The 14,686-nt window shown below is 44.5% G+C and overlaps 1 protein-coding gene across 1 annotated transcript in view; it reads right to left on the bottom strand.

Annotated features, from left to right (window-relative positions):
• NUAK1 (NUAK family kinase 1) overlaps positions 1-14,686 on the bottom strand; it is a 72,310-nt gene that overhangs the window by 14,680 nt on the left and 42,944 nt on the right. The window contains exons 3-4 of the mRNA XM_077168600.1: positions 7,285-7,436; positions 4,529-4,594 (exon numbers count right to left, since the gene is read on the bottom strand). Coding sequence (XP_077024715.1) covers positions 4,529-4,594; positions 7,285-7,436 — 218 coding nt within the window. The remainder of the gene's footprint in view (positions 1-4,528; positions 4,595-7,284; positions 7,437-14,686) is intronic.

Consider the following 14,686-nt stretch of genomic DNA (forward strand, 5'->3'; position numbering starts at 1 on the left):
ATCACTTTCCTTTCTGTCAAAATTCTACCTATTCTTCAAAACCCAGCTTAAGCACTCATTCTTCCACGAAGGCCTTCTGGTCCACCCAGCTACGATGCATGCTTCCACGTGGTTGCCATGGGACCCAATGTAGGGCCACCTGGCCCAGTCAAGGAATAAGGATCAAGGAAGGCTGGCTAGAAGAAGCTGAAGCCCAAAGGAGGGGCAGGCAAAGAGGAGTGGGAAGAGCACTCCAGGCAGAGGGGAACTTGCTTGCAAAGGCCAGAAAACCAGAGATGGCTTGGTGGATTTGATGAGCTCAAGTCCTATGCAAGGCATTCTCTGACCATCTTACCTAAAACAGCACCTGCCATTCTCCACCCTCACCCAGAATGGGTTTTCTCAGTGCTGGACAATGACATTTGGCATTTATTGGCTTATTGCTTGTCTCCCTGACTGGAATTCTAAGTTCATTAGGGCAGGCAGCTTGTCTTCCTTGTATACCTCCATATCCTTCTTATGGCTTTTTTAACTACTTGTTTAATAACTGCTAGATTCTGAGTTCCCAGAGGATGGGAACCTGGTCATCTGGTTCATTATTAAATCTCTACCACCCAGCACAGGGCCAAACACCAGCACATATGAGAGGCTTAATAAATATTTCTAATTGCATAAGCACTGCCCAATTGCTGATGAATGTATGCAGGAATAGGTAAGTTAATAAGAGCATGCATGAAAAAAATATATATATATACACACACATATATGCATACATATACATGCATGCATACATATATGAATGAACAAATGAATGGATTAATTAATGCCTGAATGAAGAATCCCCACATTCATATAATCGAAGCCCAGAGGCCCATGAGACTGAGTTCCCCCACTTGGTCTTGTTGAACTCTAGAAGTTTTTCTTTCTCTGTGGGTCTGGCCATTGAAAGCTTCTTTTCTTATCCACAACAGCCGTGTTTCTATTGTCACCAAGGACAACAGGCCATTTCTCCTCTGCCCCTCTACTCAGATCCCTGGGAGCTCTCCAAATTCCCAGCCCTCTTTTGAGGAGGTCAGCTGACCCTGATGCCTGGATCTCTTCTCATCATAAGGCATTTTTACAGGAGTCTTCTATGGGAATTGTCGGCATTCCTTTCTCCCAGAGAGTGGGATGTGAATCTGGCCATTTTTATTAATTACAAATTAATGCTATGCTGGGTGTCTATTTTAGTAGACATGCCTCCACAGAGCACATTGCTCTCATTCTTTCTGCCGACTGACTGTGCGAGTATTTTTAGAAACCACACCCTCCCTCAGTGGCCAGATAAATAATTTCCAACACCAGATGTGCTCACTGCTAATCAACATCAAGCAGCAAAGGGGAGACAACAAGCTACATGGCCCACCCCAAAACCGAGTGACATGTGACAAGTTTAAACCAGCAGGCTATTGCAGGTTTCTGGGGCAAAAGCCTTCCAGGCTTTCAAAGGTATAAGGTAGGCTGCCCAATTCAGAGAAGCCCCACAGAGGAGGCTCCAACAGAGGTCAGTGGTTCCCCGAGTCCAGACACTGACAACGCGTACTGTTGTGAACCTGGAGGCCAGCTTGCGGCCCTGCGGCTGCCTGCCTTTGTCAGCGAGTGCCCTTTCTAAATACGTTTTCAGCAAAATGCTGAGTCAGGAAGAGCTGAGAATACACAGCCGGAAGACAGATCAGCACCAGCTGAAACGTATTTTAGAAAACCTTGGAAGTGGATGTGAGATGATGAAAAGAGAAGTTGCCTGGAAGTTAAAAATGTGAGTTTTAATCCCAGCTTTTCATTCCTTCACTCCAAAAACAAACCTCCCTTAAGAACCTATGCGTGCTGAGCACTTTCCTACACTCTGGGGAAACAAAGACACAGCAATATAGGCTTTGGCTGATTTACCGTGTGGTCTTGTGCACATAACTTACACTTTCTGGGCCATAAGCATTAAACGAGAGACTGGAAAACGATCCTCAGGGTACTGGCAAGCTCTAGGATTCTCTAATCCCAGAGACATTCTTTGAACAAATAGAAGAATTTTAGGGTTCTGAAAATGGGAATGAAAAGAAATAACAAAGGAATGAGAAGGCTTGGTTTCTGTTTGATGTATGTCTGTGTGTGTTTTACCTTGGGAAATGAATGCCAGAAGTAAGAATTCTGAAGGAAAAGATATGACTAAAACCTTAGTTTTTATAACTTCTATGTGGGAACTGTTTCCCTATGCAGGGTGGATGGGGATACTCCCGTGCCGCTATTAGCCTCAACATCATTGTCCCATTCCTTATGCAAATAAGCCACTCTCCTAGGCTCCTGCCCCATTGTTCCTGGCACAATTGCTTTCAGAATCCTAACCATACTTCTCCTCCACTGGGGAATTCTATGACCCTGCAGGAAGCTATGCGCCTTATCTTCTGGGACTACATCATGGGACCAGGAGGTCACTTTGTACCACAAAACCAATCCCCAGGCGAGAGACTCACATTCCAGGCATTGTAAAGACCACATTTAGTTTTTCGAGCGCCAGCAGCAGGTGGCAGGAAGAATCTGGAGAGAAAATCACCAGGGTCAGTGACACAGACCCCTAGAATGCGGCTCTCAGACCTGGATCACGGCCTGTCCACCATCACCCAGGACCCAGGCACCTTTAGGGCAGCTGACACTGTTTGGTTCCCTCTCTGGGGACCTGCCATTGATAGGAGCCAATAATAGACTCCCCACATATTAACTGTAATTCCTTATCATGTGCTTTCTACAGGCCAGACCAAGTGCCAAGGGCTTTGTCTACAGCACTGCCTAAAATTCCCACATTCGTCACCACACATCCTAGGTGCTCATTGAAAGAATTAAATAAACAACAATGCCCAGAAACAAGATTTGGGCATCTTTCTTTGATAGATGTGGAAACTGATGTTTCAATAGGCTAAGTAATTGGCCCGTCACCCTGAAGTTAACAAGGGGCAGGGCTGCAGTTCAATCCCAGGCAATAGAACAACAAAGGCATTTCTCTTAACCTTGACCCATCTCCACAGTACTCGGCAGTTTATAAAGCTAAACAAGGAGTATCTCATTTAATCTTCAGAACAAGCCTGTGGGTATTACCGTTACTCCATTTTACAGAAGAGGAGAGTGGGCTAAGTGGCTTTCCAGTATTGACAGCGAGTAAACCACACAGCCCAGAATCTCCTAACTCAACAGCCAGTGTTCCTTCTAGAATGATTCAGCCACTCTGCCAGAAATGGAGGTATCCTGAGATTTTCCTTCCTTGTTCTAGGGACAATGTCTGCGACCAACCGCTTCCTACTTGCTCCATGGACTATACATAAATATGTGACCACGGTCAACCCCTCTGCAAGAAGAGGTCACTGGAACACGTTCAGGATGATGAGGACTAAAAGTTGCTGCCATGATCTGCAAACCGAATTCAGACACCAAAGCAACTCCACCCTTCCAAGCAAGAAAACAGTCTCCCTGCGATGCACCACTGGACTGAGAGCAACAACAGAAACAGGGGACCATGCTAGGTCATTCCCATGCTTTGTCCTGGGACGGGGATGAGCCACTCACGTCACCAGGAGGCCCCTCGGAGGGCTCCCCCTGGTGCCGGGAGTGCTAAGGCCATTTCATAATGAAACCCACGCAGCGAGCTCCGTTTATTTTGAAGCCGTATTTGCTTATTTTGCAGACGTGATCAAAAGGACATTCGGAGTGCTCGGAGGGAGGCAATTGAACCATGTGGGCTGGGAAAACTTTCTCCGGTTCCAGCAGCAGCCAGCAATAATACTCTCCATAAAATAAACTCCATCACTTGAGGGGATGCTATTTCCCAACAGCAAAGACCATCATCCCTTCAGTGAGCCTCCCAGCTCCATGGCTGGTTTCAGGGGCAGCGGCAGGGGTGTGGGTGTGGGTGGGAGAGACAGGAGACATGAAGGTAAAGGGATGACAGAAAAGTAGCAAGGGAAAGAATTCCAACTCAAAAATAATTTCAGACCCTGCTAGCCAATCGAGTATAGTGATTTGAACTTGGGCTCATGAGTAAGACAGAGAGGGATTCAAATCTCAGCTCCATGACTTACACTGTGTTACCTAGGCAGGTTACTTAACTTCTCTGTGTCTTACTTTCCCCATGAAATGATTTAAAATAACAGTACCTATCTCATTTGTTCATTGTGAAGACTGATTTTCAATGATATCAAGCAAAATATGTAACACCTGCAATATGTTAGTTGTATTTTTAGGGTGATGATTCCTGAAAGCAGGGATCATATCTTAGCCATCTCTTTTCAGCATCTCTTCATCTCAGCCTAAAGAATGGTGTCTGGCATGTAGCTGGAGATTGATAAATGCTTGCTGAATTGAGATGACTGAACTGGACTGAGGGCTCAAGCCGAGCAGCTCTCCCCACCTACCTGCCAGGAATGGAAGCGGCTGTCTTATATCCAGGCTGCAGGGTGGAACGGGTTAAGGCCCCACACAGCTGCAATACCCAAGCCCTGCATATCAATCAACAAGGCAAGAGCTTTACCTTAATATTGCAGTTGTCATCAAGCAGTATATTTTCCAACTTCAAGTCCCGGTGGACCACACTGTTCTGAAATGAGAAGACAGGGAGGGAATTAAATGGGAGTGGCTGGGACGAGACAGTGAGAAAGACGAAGGAGGAGGGTGCACAGAGGGAAGTGTCTGACAGATGAAAGAAATGCACCAGCCCGGTGGTCTTCGCCTCCATTTCTCAGGGCTGTCCTAACTGTCTGGATGCTTTCCACCAGTGACCAGCGACCAGCCCAGCGACAGGACAGCATTAGTCACTTGCTGTGTGGTTAAGGGAAGAATGACTGGAATCCATTCTCCCCCAGATCCTGTAAAACAGCAGGGGGATTCTTTGTTGGAATGTAGTTCCACTGTGTGAAAGTAATATAGTCCCAGGCAGCAGCAAACAATGTCTGTCTATGATGTGATTCCCAAGGAAGAAGCCTCTTGCTCTGCTGGGGCCTCAAAACGTAGGGCTCACAGACCTTGCTTGTCTGTCTGTCTGTCTGTACGCCTGTCTGCCTCCTTCCCCAATGCTGGAAAGGACCAACGCTGGTCCAATCTATTCTGACCCATGACACTGATCCAGAACTATCCTAAGGATGAAGGGGGAAACGGGGCCACTCTCAAGGGCATTTCTGCTAGGAGGCAGGATTCTGAAAGTCCTTCCAGGCTGGGCAGGGCTTGGTGTCGGGTGACAGGTGAAGGGTGGAAGGTAAGGGGTAGGAGCAGGTCAGTGAGACCATAACCTCTGACCCGACCAGGGCAGGTCACTGTCTCACTGTGTGCCCCTTACATTTAGGCAAACGCTGGCAAGGCGGGAGGTTGAGCTGCATTGATGAGCAGCAGCAGAGAACCAGCAGACGGGAGAAAGGAGTCGCCAGCCAACAGGCCATTGGTCTACTCAGCAGTAATAACTGGCATACTCAACTTTTTAAAAACCCAATTATCTTTTGGGGCAGTGGGTGGATGTGAGAAGTCAGGTGGGGCTGAAAGAACCAGCTCTTTGGGGTTGAGCAGATAATAGCTTGCAGTAGGTTTGGAGCATCATTCAGAGGAAATGACGTCTGCAATTGAAACTGCTCTTTTGAACAAACCAACTGGTTAGAAATTCTTTATATTTCATCCAAGCTTTCTTTAGTTCAGAATCTGCATGTTTATCGTTGGTTCTTCGTTGTTTATTTTCATTTTGGTTTGACAGTTCCCACTATCTCCAAAAGCACTGACTGGAGAGAGAGATAAAAACATGTATCCCTACTACTCATTTTCTAATCCAAGCCTTCAGGGATGTGTTCTGAGTTCAGAAATGCATAAACCAAACTTTCTACCTGGAGGAAAGATAGGGAATATAAGGGACCTGGCTTTATTTCAGTTTAAATATTGGGAGCAGTTTGACTTGCATTTTTGCATTCCTGGTTTTCATAATAAAGTGGAATGGGTGTCATGAAGGCCAATTCATACAAAACCCAAATGTACACCCAGTTCAATTAATGAGAATACGATCTATAGTGCTTTACAATAATACCTGGTGGTAAATAAGGTATTGTGGTATCTGAATCATCAGTGCCTTTTGAGTCATCAAAGAGAAGTCAGATGATGTTCACATAGGTTAAGGGCTTTGAATAATACATAGTCTTCTAATTACTGGCAATTCTTACAGAGCCACTCTCAAGTAGTCTTTAACTAACCAGAACACCCATGTCGTAACCATTTGTATGAAGTTGACTCTATTGTGGACTCAACACACTATTGTACTCAAGGTAAACGACTGATTCAACCAAGTATTACAAGCCTTGGGGAAAAGCCTAAATGGGATGAAAATAATGGCTAAAACAATAATTACAACTATTGTTATGGCCTGGAATTATCTGTGCATTTCATTTCCTTTTCCAAAGACCAAGGGTAGCTACCTCGTGGCTGTATGATCAGCACATCCCATGAGGTGTGTTGTACCAAAATATGTATATAGGTAAACTATGCACATGGCACCTATGCAAGGAAAGGCACCAAGAGAACACAAAGGCTCAGACCCTTTGATCCAGTAATTCCTTTCTGGAACCTGTCTTAGGTAAATGATTCAAATGAGAGGAAAAGACTTATGTATTAAGTATTGGTTGCTATTTCTCACAGCTAGACTTGGAAACAACCTAAATGTCCAACAATCACAATACAATAATATAAGCTCTACAGAAAATTGTTAATAACAAAGGAAAATGTTAGATTCAAATATTAAGCGAAAAAAGCAAAACACAAATTATGCAACACTAAATGCAATGTGTTACTCTGGTTTGGATTCTGGAACAGAACATGATCATTAGCAGGAAAACTGGTGAAGTCCAAATAAAATGTAGAGTCTTGTTAAGAGTAATGTACCAAGGTTGGTGTCTATGTTTTGAAAAATATACCACAGTAATATAAGATGGTAGCATTAGAGGAAATGGGGTAATTGGGAGGCTTATGGGCACTCTCTGTACTATCTTTGAAACTTTTCCTTAAGTCTACAATCATTGAAAATAAAGAGTTTAAATTAAAAATCAATGCGAGGTGGAGGAAGACTGGAAGAAAACAAGCAAAAATGTCAACAGTAGATCATGCCTGGATTAGGAATTATAGTATGATGATGGTCTTCTATTTTATAGTCTCTCTATATGTTACAATGTGGGCACACATCACTTTCACAATATGAACAGATTCATGTTGCGCCATGAAAACCCTTTGCAGTCAAAGCTGCTGGCCAGTTGGGTCTTGTACCTTGTGGCAATAGTGCACAGCAGAGACAATCTGTCTGAAGAAGTGTCTGGTCTCCCTCTCACTGAGGCGCCTCCGCTCGCTGATGTAATCGTACAGCTCCCCTTTGCTTGCATACTCCATGATGATCACAATCTTATCTTTGTTCTCAAACACTGTGGGGAGAAATAGCAATAAACACCCAGTTTACCCAACAAGCTCACTTGTGACCACAGAGGGTGCCTGTGAGGATGATGGCGATGTCACCGAGCAGGGAGCAAAAAGCGACTGGCCAGGACACAAATCAGGCCATTCAACGAGGGGGCAGACAAGGTTTCCAGCCAGGTGGGCAGGGATGTCATCACTACTGTGACGGACGCTCCATCATAACTTTATCAGACATGTGGCTCCCTTTTTTGAGGACGTGGCTCCTTTTACCAGGACCATTTCCCACAATCCCTTCCCACCACAAGAGGTCCCCTTAGGTGGGAAACTTTACCATTTTTTAACCGTTTGATGCGGGCCAGGTCATCCCATCTAACAAAGCTACCGTGACCCCAAATGGGGCTTACTGATCTTGTCACCTCTTTGCTCATAACCTTCAATACAGCCCACCTCATTCTAAATAAAATCCAAAGTTCTTAAAGTGGCCTACAAAGTCCTAGATGGTCCCATGGGTGCTTCTCAGCATTGTTAGACATCTGTTCTATGTCTTCATTTATTATGCCTCCCCAGCTAGAATGTAACTGAGAAGCTATTCCATTCATTGATGTATTCCCAGCACCAAGAAGAGCAATTTGCGGCATTTAGTAGGGGTTCAATTAATATTTGCTAACTAAGTTAACTCCAAACCTAATAAATACACTTTGGACTATAATAGTAAATAATCATATAGTACCTACTATGCACCAGAGGCTTATGTAAGGTTTGGGTAGCTTACATATACTAACTCATTTAAATGTTACAACAAACTATGAAGGGAATATTCCTAATTTTACTATTTCACAGATGGGGAAATTGAGAAATTAAGGAACTTGCACAGCCTGCAACTAGTAGGGGAGGATTCAAATCTAGGCAATTTGGCTCCAGAGACAAGCATTGAACCATTAGACTAGAAAAGTTAGCTGAAATTAGGTTGTCTTCAGCGTCATGACACAGAACCATGTCATGTCAGAGGGATCATCCCAAGCCATCATGTCCAGCTTGGTCCTGCCTCAGCCCCTCTTCGTGTGACCTCCACACTCTGTGGAAGTCATTTTCTAAAATGCTACAATGTTAAAATGGTTTTCTCTTCCCAGTCCTGACACCCTCCAGCAGTGATGTTCAAACCCTTCTCTGCTAAGTCCTTGGGGTTCCAGGCAGATACCCAGGGTGGGGGTGGGGGGTGGGGGGCAATGCATGGGGATGGAGGGAGGGAGGCCAAGGTCAGACTGTAGGTCCTCAGTGCCACCTCCACCATAGCCACCCCATTTTTATACTTTGAGCTTTCACATAAGATAACCTTTGAGCAAAGACAATATAAATAATGGTTTTGAAATCCATCTGTACCGGTCTGAAAGGATGTATGTACCCTAGAAAAGCCATGTTTTAAATACATTTTGTAAAGGCAGCTGTTTCTTCTAATCCCTATTCAGTACCGTATATCTGAAACTTCAATTAGATCATCTCCCTGGAGATGTGACTCAATCAGGAGTGGCTGTTGAGCTGGATTAGGTAGAGACATGTCTCTACCCATTACAGGTAGGTCTTGATTACTTTCCTGGAATCCTATAAAAGAGGAAACATTTTAGAGAAAGCTGGAGATTCAGAGAGAGCAGAGCACAGCAACATAGCCACGAGAAGCAGAGAGTCCACCAGCCAGCTACCTTTGGAGATGAAGAAGGAAAATGCCTCTTGGGGAGCTTCATGAAACAGAAAGCCAGGAGAGAAAGCTAGCAGATGATGCTATGTTCTCCACATGATTTTCCAGATGAGGAAGAAATCCTGACAGTGTTCACCATGTGCCCTCTCACTTGAGAGAGAAACCCTAAACTTCATCAGCCTTCTTGAACTAAGGTAGCTTTCCCTGGATGACTTAGATTGGACATTTCTATAGACTTGTTTTAATTGGGACATTTTTTAGGCCTAAGAACTGTAAACTAGCAACTTGTTAAATTCCCCTTTTTGAAAGCCATTCCATTTCTGGTATATTGCATTCCAGCAGCTAGAAAACTAGAACACCATCACTCCCCAAGGGGTATAGTACAAGAACCTTTGTAAGGTACCCAGGACCCTGTCTGAAGGACCCCTGTCTACCCTTCTCCATCTCACCAGCTTCTACCTTCCACCTCAGGTCACACACACACACACACACACACACACACACACACACACACACACAGCTCTTTCCCACCTCCATGATCTTCACACCTGCTTCTTCCTTCTCCCTTTACCCCTCCTTACCTGACTTACCTGCCAGGGAAATTCAAACTCATCAGTCAAGATTGTACTCATTGTCTTCCTCATTGCCTCTCGTCTGACTCTCACTGTACTAACTGATACTTACATCATAGCTCTTTCAAATTGTGTGGCATTCATTTGTTGGTTTATATATCCATTTCCTCTGCCTGGACTGTAAGCTCAGGGAGAGAGCGCTAAAATCTTTCATTTTGGAATCAGACACTCCTAATTAGGAGTCCTGGATCTGTCTCTTACTTGCTAGGTGAGTGGGGAAGTTGCTTGCCCTCTCTGTGCCGCAGTTTAGTCAACAGTAAATGCAAATAATATCAGTAAATATTTCTTAAAACTGTTGGGAGAAGTTACTGATATCAGGTGTGTTAAATGCTTAGAAAACGCCTGAACATACGGCCCATGTGAGCTACTATTGTTGGTATCAAATTGCTGGACCCCCAGGGCCTAGCACCACGCCAGACATACAGACACAGTCAATGAGGAGCTGAGTCAAACTGGAACCTGCCCCTGGCCTGGGTCCCCTATTCTCCCACACTGCGTCACTGGCTGCTAGAAGCTCAGGCTCTCCAGTTCCTTTTTGGATCCTTTAAGTCCAGCCAAACCTCTCCGATCAAATAAGAGGGAAGGAGGAGGGTGGGGAAAGGGAGAGAACAGCCAGATAAAATTGGCTGCTCTCATGTCTGCTGGCCTTGGTACAGTGCCCTGCAGCTTGAGTTCCTGCCAGGGATTTCAGCCTGTGTGCACTTTTCATTAAGAATAAACTTAAGAAATTGGAAAAGCCGCCTCTGGATGGATGGTTTGGACTCTCAAAATGATAAAACTCATATACCCTGGAGAGGGCAGCAGATTTTTTAATTTATTAAAAAAAGGGGGGGGAGGAGGAATGGAAAAAGGGAATACACTTCGACAGTTAAATAGATAAGGAGCCTCACTACCCAAAGGGTCTGGTGCATCCAAACCACTGGTGAATTCAGAGACTATTAGAAAGTGTGGGTCACTTGCCAATGCAGACAAAAGGGTTGTTTCAAGGACAGGAGTCTTCCCTTTCCCACTGGTTCATCTGGCATCAAGGAGATCGAAATGGAATTCAGTTTGACAGAGCTCAATATGCCGATGTGGCTGCCATGCTTAAATCTTACTGGTCCTACACTATATCCCAAATGTGTCCATTTATCTCCCCTCCCCGGCCTCCCCTTACCCATCTTCTCTGGCCTAGGCCACTACAGTCTCCTCCTCTCTGGTTCCAGCTTTCAGACCCGCCTGCCCTCCACCACTCACTGCATTTGGGGGGAGGTGGGGAACTGTTCCAAATGTATGTTCCCTGGAGCACTAGTCTTGCAAGATAGGCTGGAGAAAAAAGGGTCCCATGGTCAAACGTAGGTAAAAGATTTGAAAAATACCGATACTCCATCAGCCCATGTGAATAGCCTGGTTTCTTTAACTCAGAGCTCTGCAGGTTTGGCCATTTCAATAGTCCTAGTACCATCCAGAAGAACGAATGTTCCCAGGAACCAGTCTGGGAACACCGGATGGATAAGATGATAGCTAAGTGATAAAATCACCCCTCACTGTCACAGGTGGGGCCGGTGGACAGTGGGTTAGATGGCTGGTGGCCATCTAAGTGGCCAGGACTGGCTCACGGACACCCCCCGCCCCGAGCCGAGCCCCCAAGCAGCTGCCCAAGTCTCGAAGTCACAGCCACGATTACACCCTTAGATTGGCTACATTCAAACAACAGTTCTACACTCAGGGCATCCATGACTCATCAAAGAGGCCTTGTGATATTACAATGAAGCCTCGAGTCCTTTCTTAACGATAGCGGCACTTATTGAAAGTCTACTATGTACTAGGCACTGTGCTAATAAGCATTTTGCATGAATCATCTCATGTAATCCCCATGACACCATAGGTCCTAAGGATAGCCTTATTTACAGATGAGAAAACCTCGGATAGTTAAGTAACTATCAGCAGTTAGAGAGCAAGTACGGAGCAGAACCAGGACTGGACCCAGCAGTTTAAACGCAGACGCGGTACTCTTAGCCACTCTGCTATTATTCTCATACCTTAACCTCCCCGAACCTCAGTCTCGTCTTCAGTCAACTGAGGATTGCTGGGAGAGGATTCAGCAAGCTCAAGGGTCCCGTGTGCTCAGCTCGGTGTCTCAGCCAATGTACAATAAGTGGAAGCTATTCTCATAATAACTTCATCTGCTTCTTAGGCAGCTCTGGCAAAATTAAAAAACCTAACACTTTCCTCTCTGCACTGGCATCTCTCTTTAAAACATGTTGTAGCAGCTGCAGAATCACAGGATTTTTGAGCCGGAAGGGACCTTACAGATCATCTATTATTTTTCCAGAATAGTCTAGGATTTATAATGCATAACCGTAAGTCCTTGGGAATTTGTACTGAAGAATAACCAACTTCCGCACCCTCGGCCCAAGATTCCTTGCCTGTGGTAAGGTCACTATCAGCGAGGTGATAGGAACACTCACAGCCATTCTTCTGGCAAAAAGGGCCGCTTCCCTTGGGCACTTTTACAGCTGGTTATTTATAAGCCCAGAAATCTTGTCTGTGTTTATGTTATTAGTCACTAAGCAAAAGCTTATTTTCCAGCAGTTGGGAAGGGTTTCCTCTCCGAAAAATGAAAGCGTGTGCCTCTTGGCCAGACAGTTTTACCCAGAAACCCGATGGCTCCAGAATGGTCAGGGAAACGATGGCCCTTGAGGAGCCAGGCCTACCAGGAAAATGCAAACCTTGAACAGAAATTTAGCTCAGCTTGAGTCAGCCCACGGTTCTGGCAATTTGTCCATTTTGGTGCAGATCTTAGTTTTCGGTGAAATGACGTTTTATAAAGCACCTACTGTGTGGCTGGCACTGGGGATACCGAATGAAGATGGGAATAGAAGATGTCCCAAGCAGAAGAGTGAGAAAGGGCACATGGGCGGAAACAGTAGAACTAGAAGCAGTGGCAGATGCCAGGGAATAAGAAAAGGAAGGAAGAGGCAGGCTATGAATGAAATACAGGAGCCTTGAACACCCATAAGGCGCTTTGTGGAAGTCAGACATAGGGACAAAAAGTGCCAGGAACAATAAAAAAAAAATGGAAATGAGCAGCAGGATAGTATCTGGGATCCTGGACCTAGGAAATAGTTCACAGCTGAACTCTCCATGGGAGACTTCCCAGAGAGTGACCACTCCTTCCCTAGATGGCTTACAGCAACAATAGTTAACTTTTATTGAGTAAGTCCTCTGTTGCCATGGATTAACACATTTAATCCTCATACCAACTCCATGAGAGAAGGACTAACATTATCCTACATAATAAATAGGAAATCAGCACCCAGATCAAGAAACAACATTACCAGCCCCCCACAAAGACCTCCATGGCCTCCTTCTGTCTCTAATCATCTTTCCAAGGATAACCTAAAATAAAGCAGTATCATAAATTATTTATAAAAATGGAATCATGCAGTATATATTCAATTTGTGTCTGGCTTCATTAGTTCAACATTATGTTTGTGAGAATCTTCCATGTTGTTCCATGTACTTGAAGATTGCTCGTTCCCATGGTTCTAGAGTAATCCATGGTGTGAATGTACCACAGTTTATTTATCCATTCTATTGTGACGGACTTTGGGGCTGTTTCCAGTTGGGGGCCATAACGAATATTGCTGCTCTTGAACATTCTTGAACAAATCTTTTGATGAGCATCTATACACGTTTCTGTTGGGCAGATAACCAAATAAGGAATTGATCACAAATTGGTGTTGACTCTACAGCCACAACTCACCTTCTTCTTCTTCATCATCCATTTCCTCTCCTTGCATAATTCTCAATGAATGCTTTCTCTCTTGAAATAGAACCAACATCACTGCCTTTTCTGAAAATGTTTTTATATCAATCTACCTCAAGCATTTATCTCAGCATTTTGCTATGTGTTAAAGGGGATACAAAAGCAGCATAAGATACATTATTTGCCCTTGAGGATTGCTATCTGGTTGGATACAACTAAAACATTAAAAAGAATTCAAGTACTAACCTGCATGGTACCGACTTAAGTACTTAAATGATTTAGAGAGAGAGATTGGTGAGGTGAGGTTGAATGTCCTAAAAAGATTCCAGAGAAAACACGCATAGAACCGAACCATCAAAAATGAGTTGCATTTGCTTTTATGAGATGGTTGTGCCATCATTTTGGCACATTCTAAAATATCCAAAATCTCTGTGTTTTCTTCCACTGTTCTGAAGAACAGCCTTCTTTCCAGGCACTGACTTGCATTATTTTTCTCGTTTTCTGTTTATTTTCCATTTCGAGGGAGAGTGGGGATTGGTTGCTATAGCAACAGTTACTTCTCCAAATTAATTCTGAATTTCATCAGATGTTCAGTTTGACAGTCCAGTTCTGCCTTCTGATTGTCTGGCTTTCACAACTGTGCTAATTACCCAACTCCTAACGATTCCCTCCTGCTGCCCTCGAGGTTAATAACAAAACTTGTATAACTTGAGAAAATGCCTATTATAAAAACAATGCTCTGGCCTGGGCAAACTGCTGATGAGTGAGATGTTGGGATTTTAACCATCCACTAGCCATTGTGGAGCCAAATTCCAGGCCATTTAAGAGAAAAGTGGCCTTAAGAGGGGAGGGGGAAGGGGATTCCATTTACAGGAGGCTCCATGAAAAAGGTGAAGGATATCTTTCTGTGGGACAAGGCCCCGGAAAGGTTAGTTTGTTGGTTTTAAGTGAAAAGGCCAAGGGCCTTGGAGTAGACCCGTCAGAATTCTCTCCATGTCTTTGCCTTCTATCAAGTCCATTTCCTAAATTAGATCCAGGATGTGCCATTCCTTCCATTCTCCTGCCTCCCCATGCGGCAGCATTTTATTACTTTCCTAATGGCTCCACACAGAAGTACCTCATCACTCCTACGAGGTGTTCTTTTATTAGGTCAGTAGGATCCTCAAAGAAAGTGAGTTTATT

This window comes from Tamandua tetradactyla, chromosome 7 (genome assembly GCF_023851605.1).
Source record: "Tamandua tetradactyla isolate mTamTet1 chromosome 7, mTamTet1.pri, whole genome shotgun sequence".
Classification (NCBI taxonomy): Eukaryota; Metazoa; Chordata; class Mammalia; order Pilosa; family Myrmecophagidae; genus Tamandua; species Tamandua tetradactyla.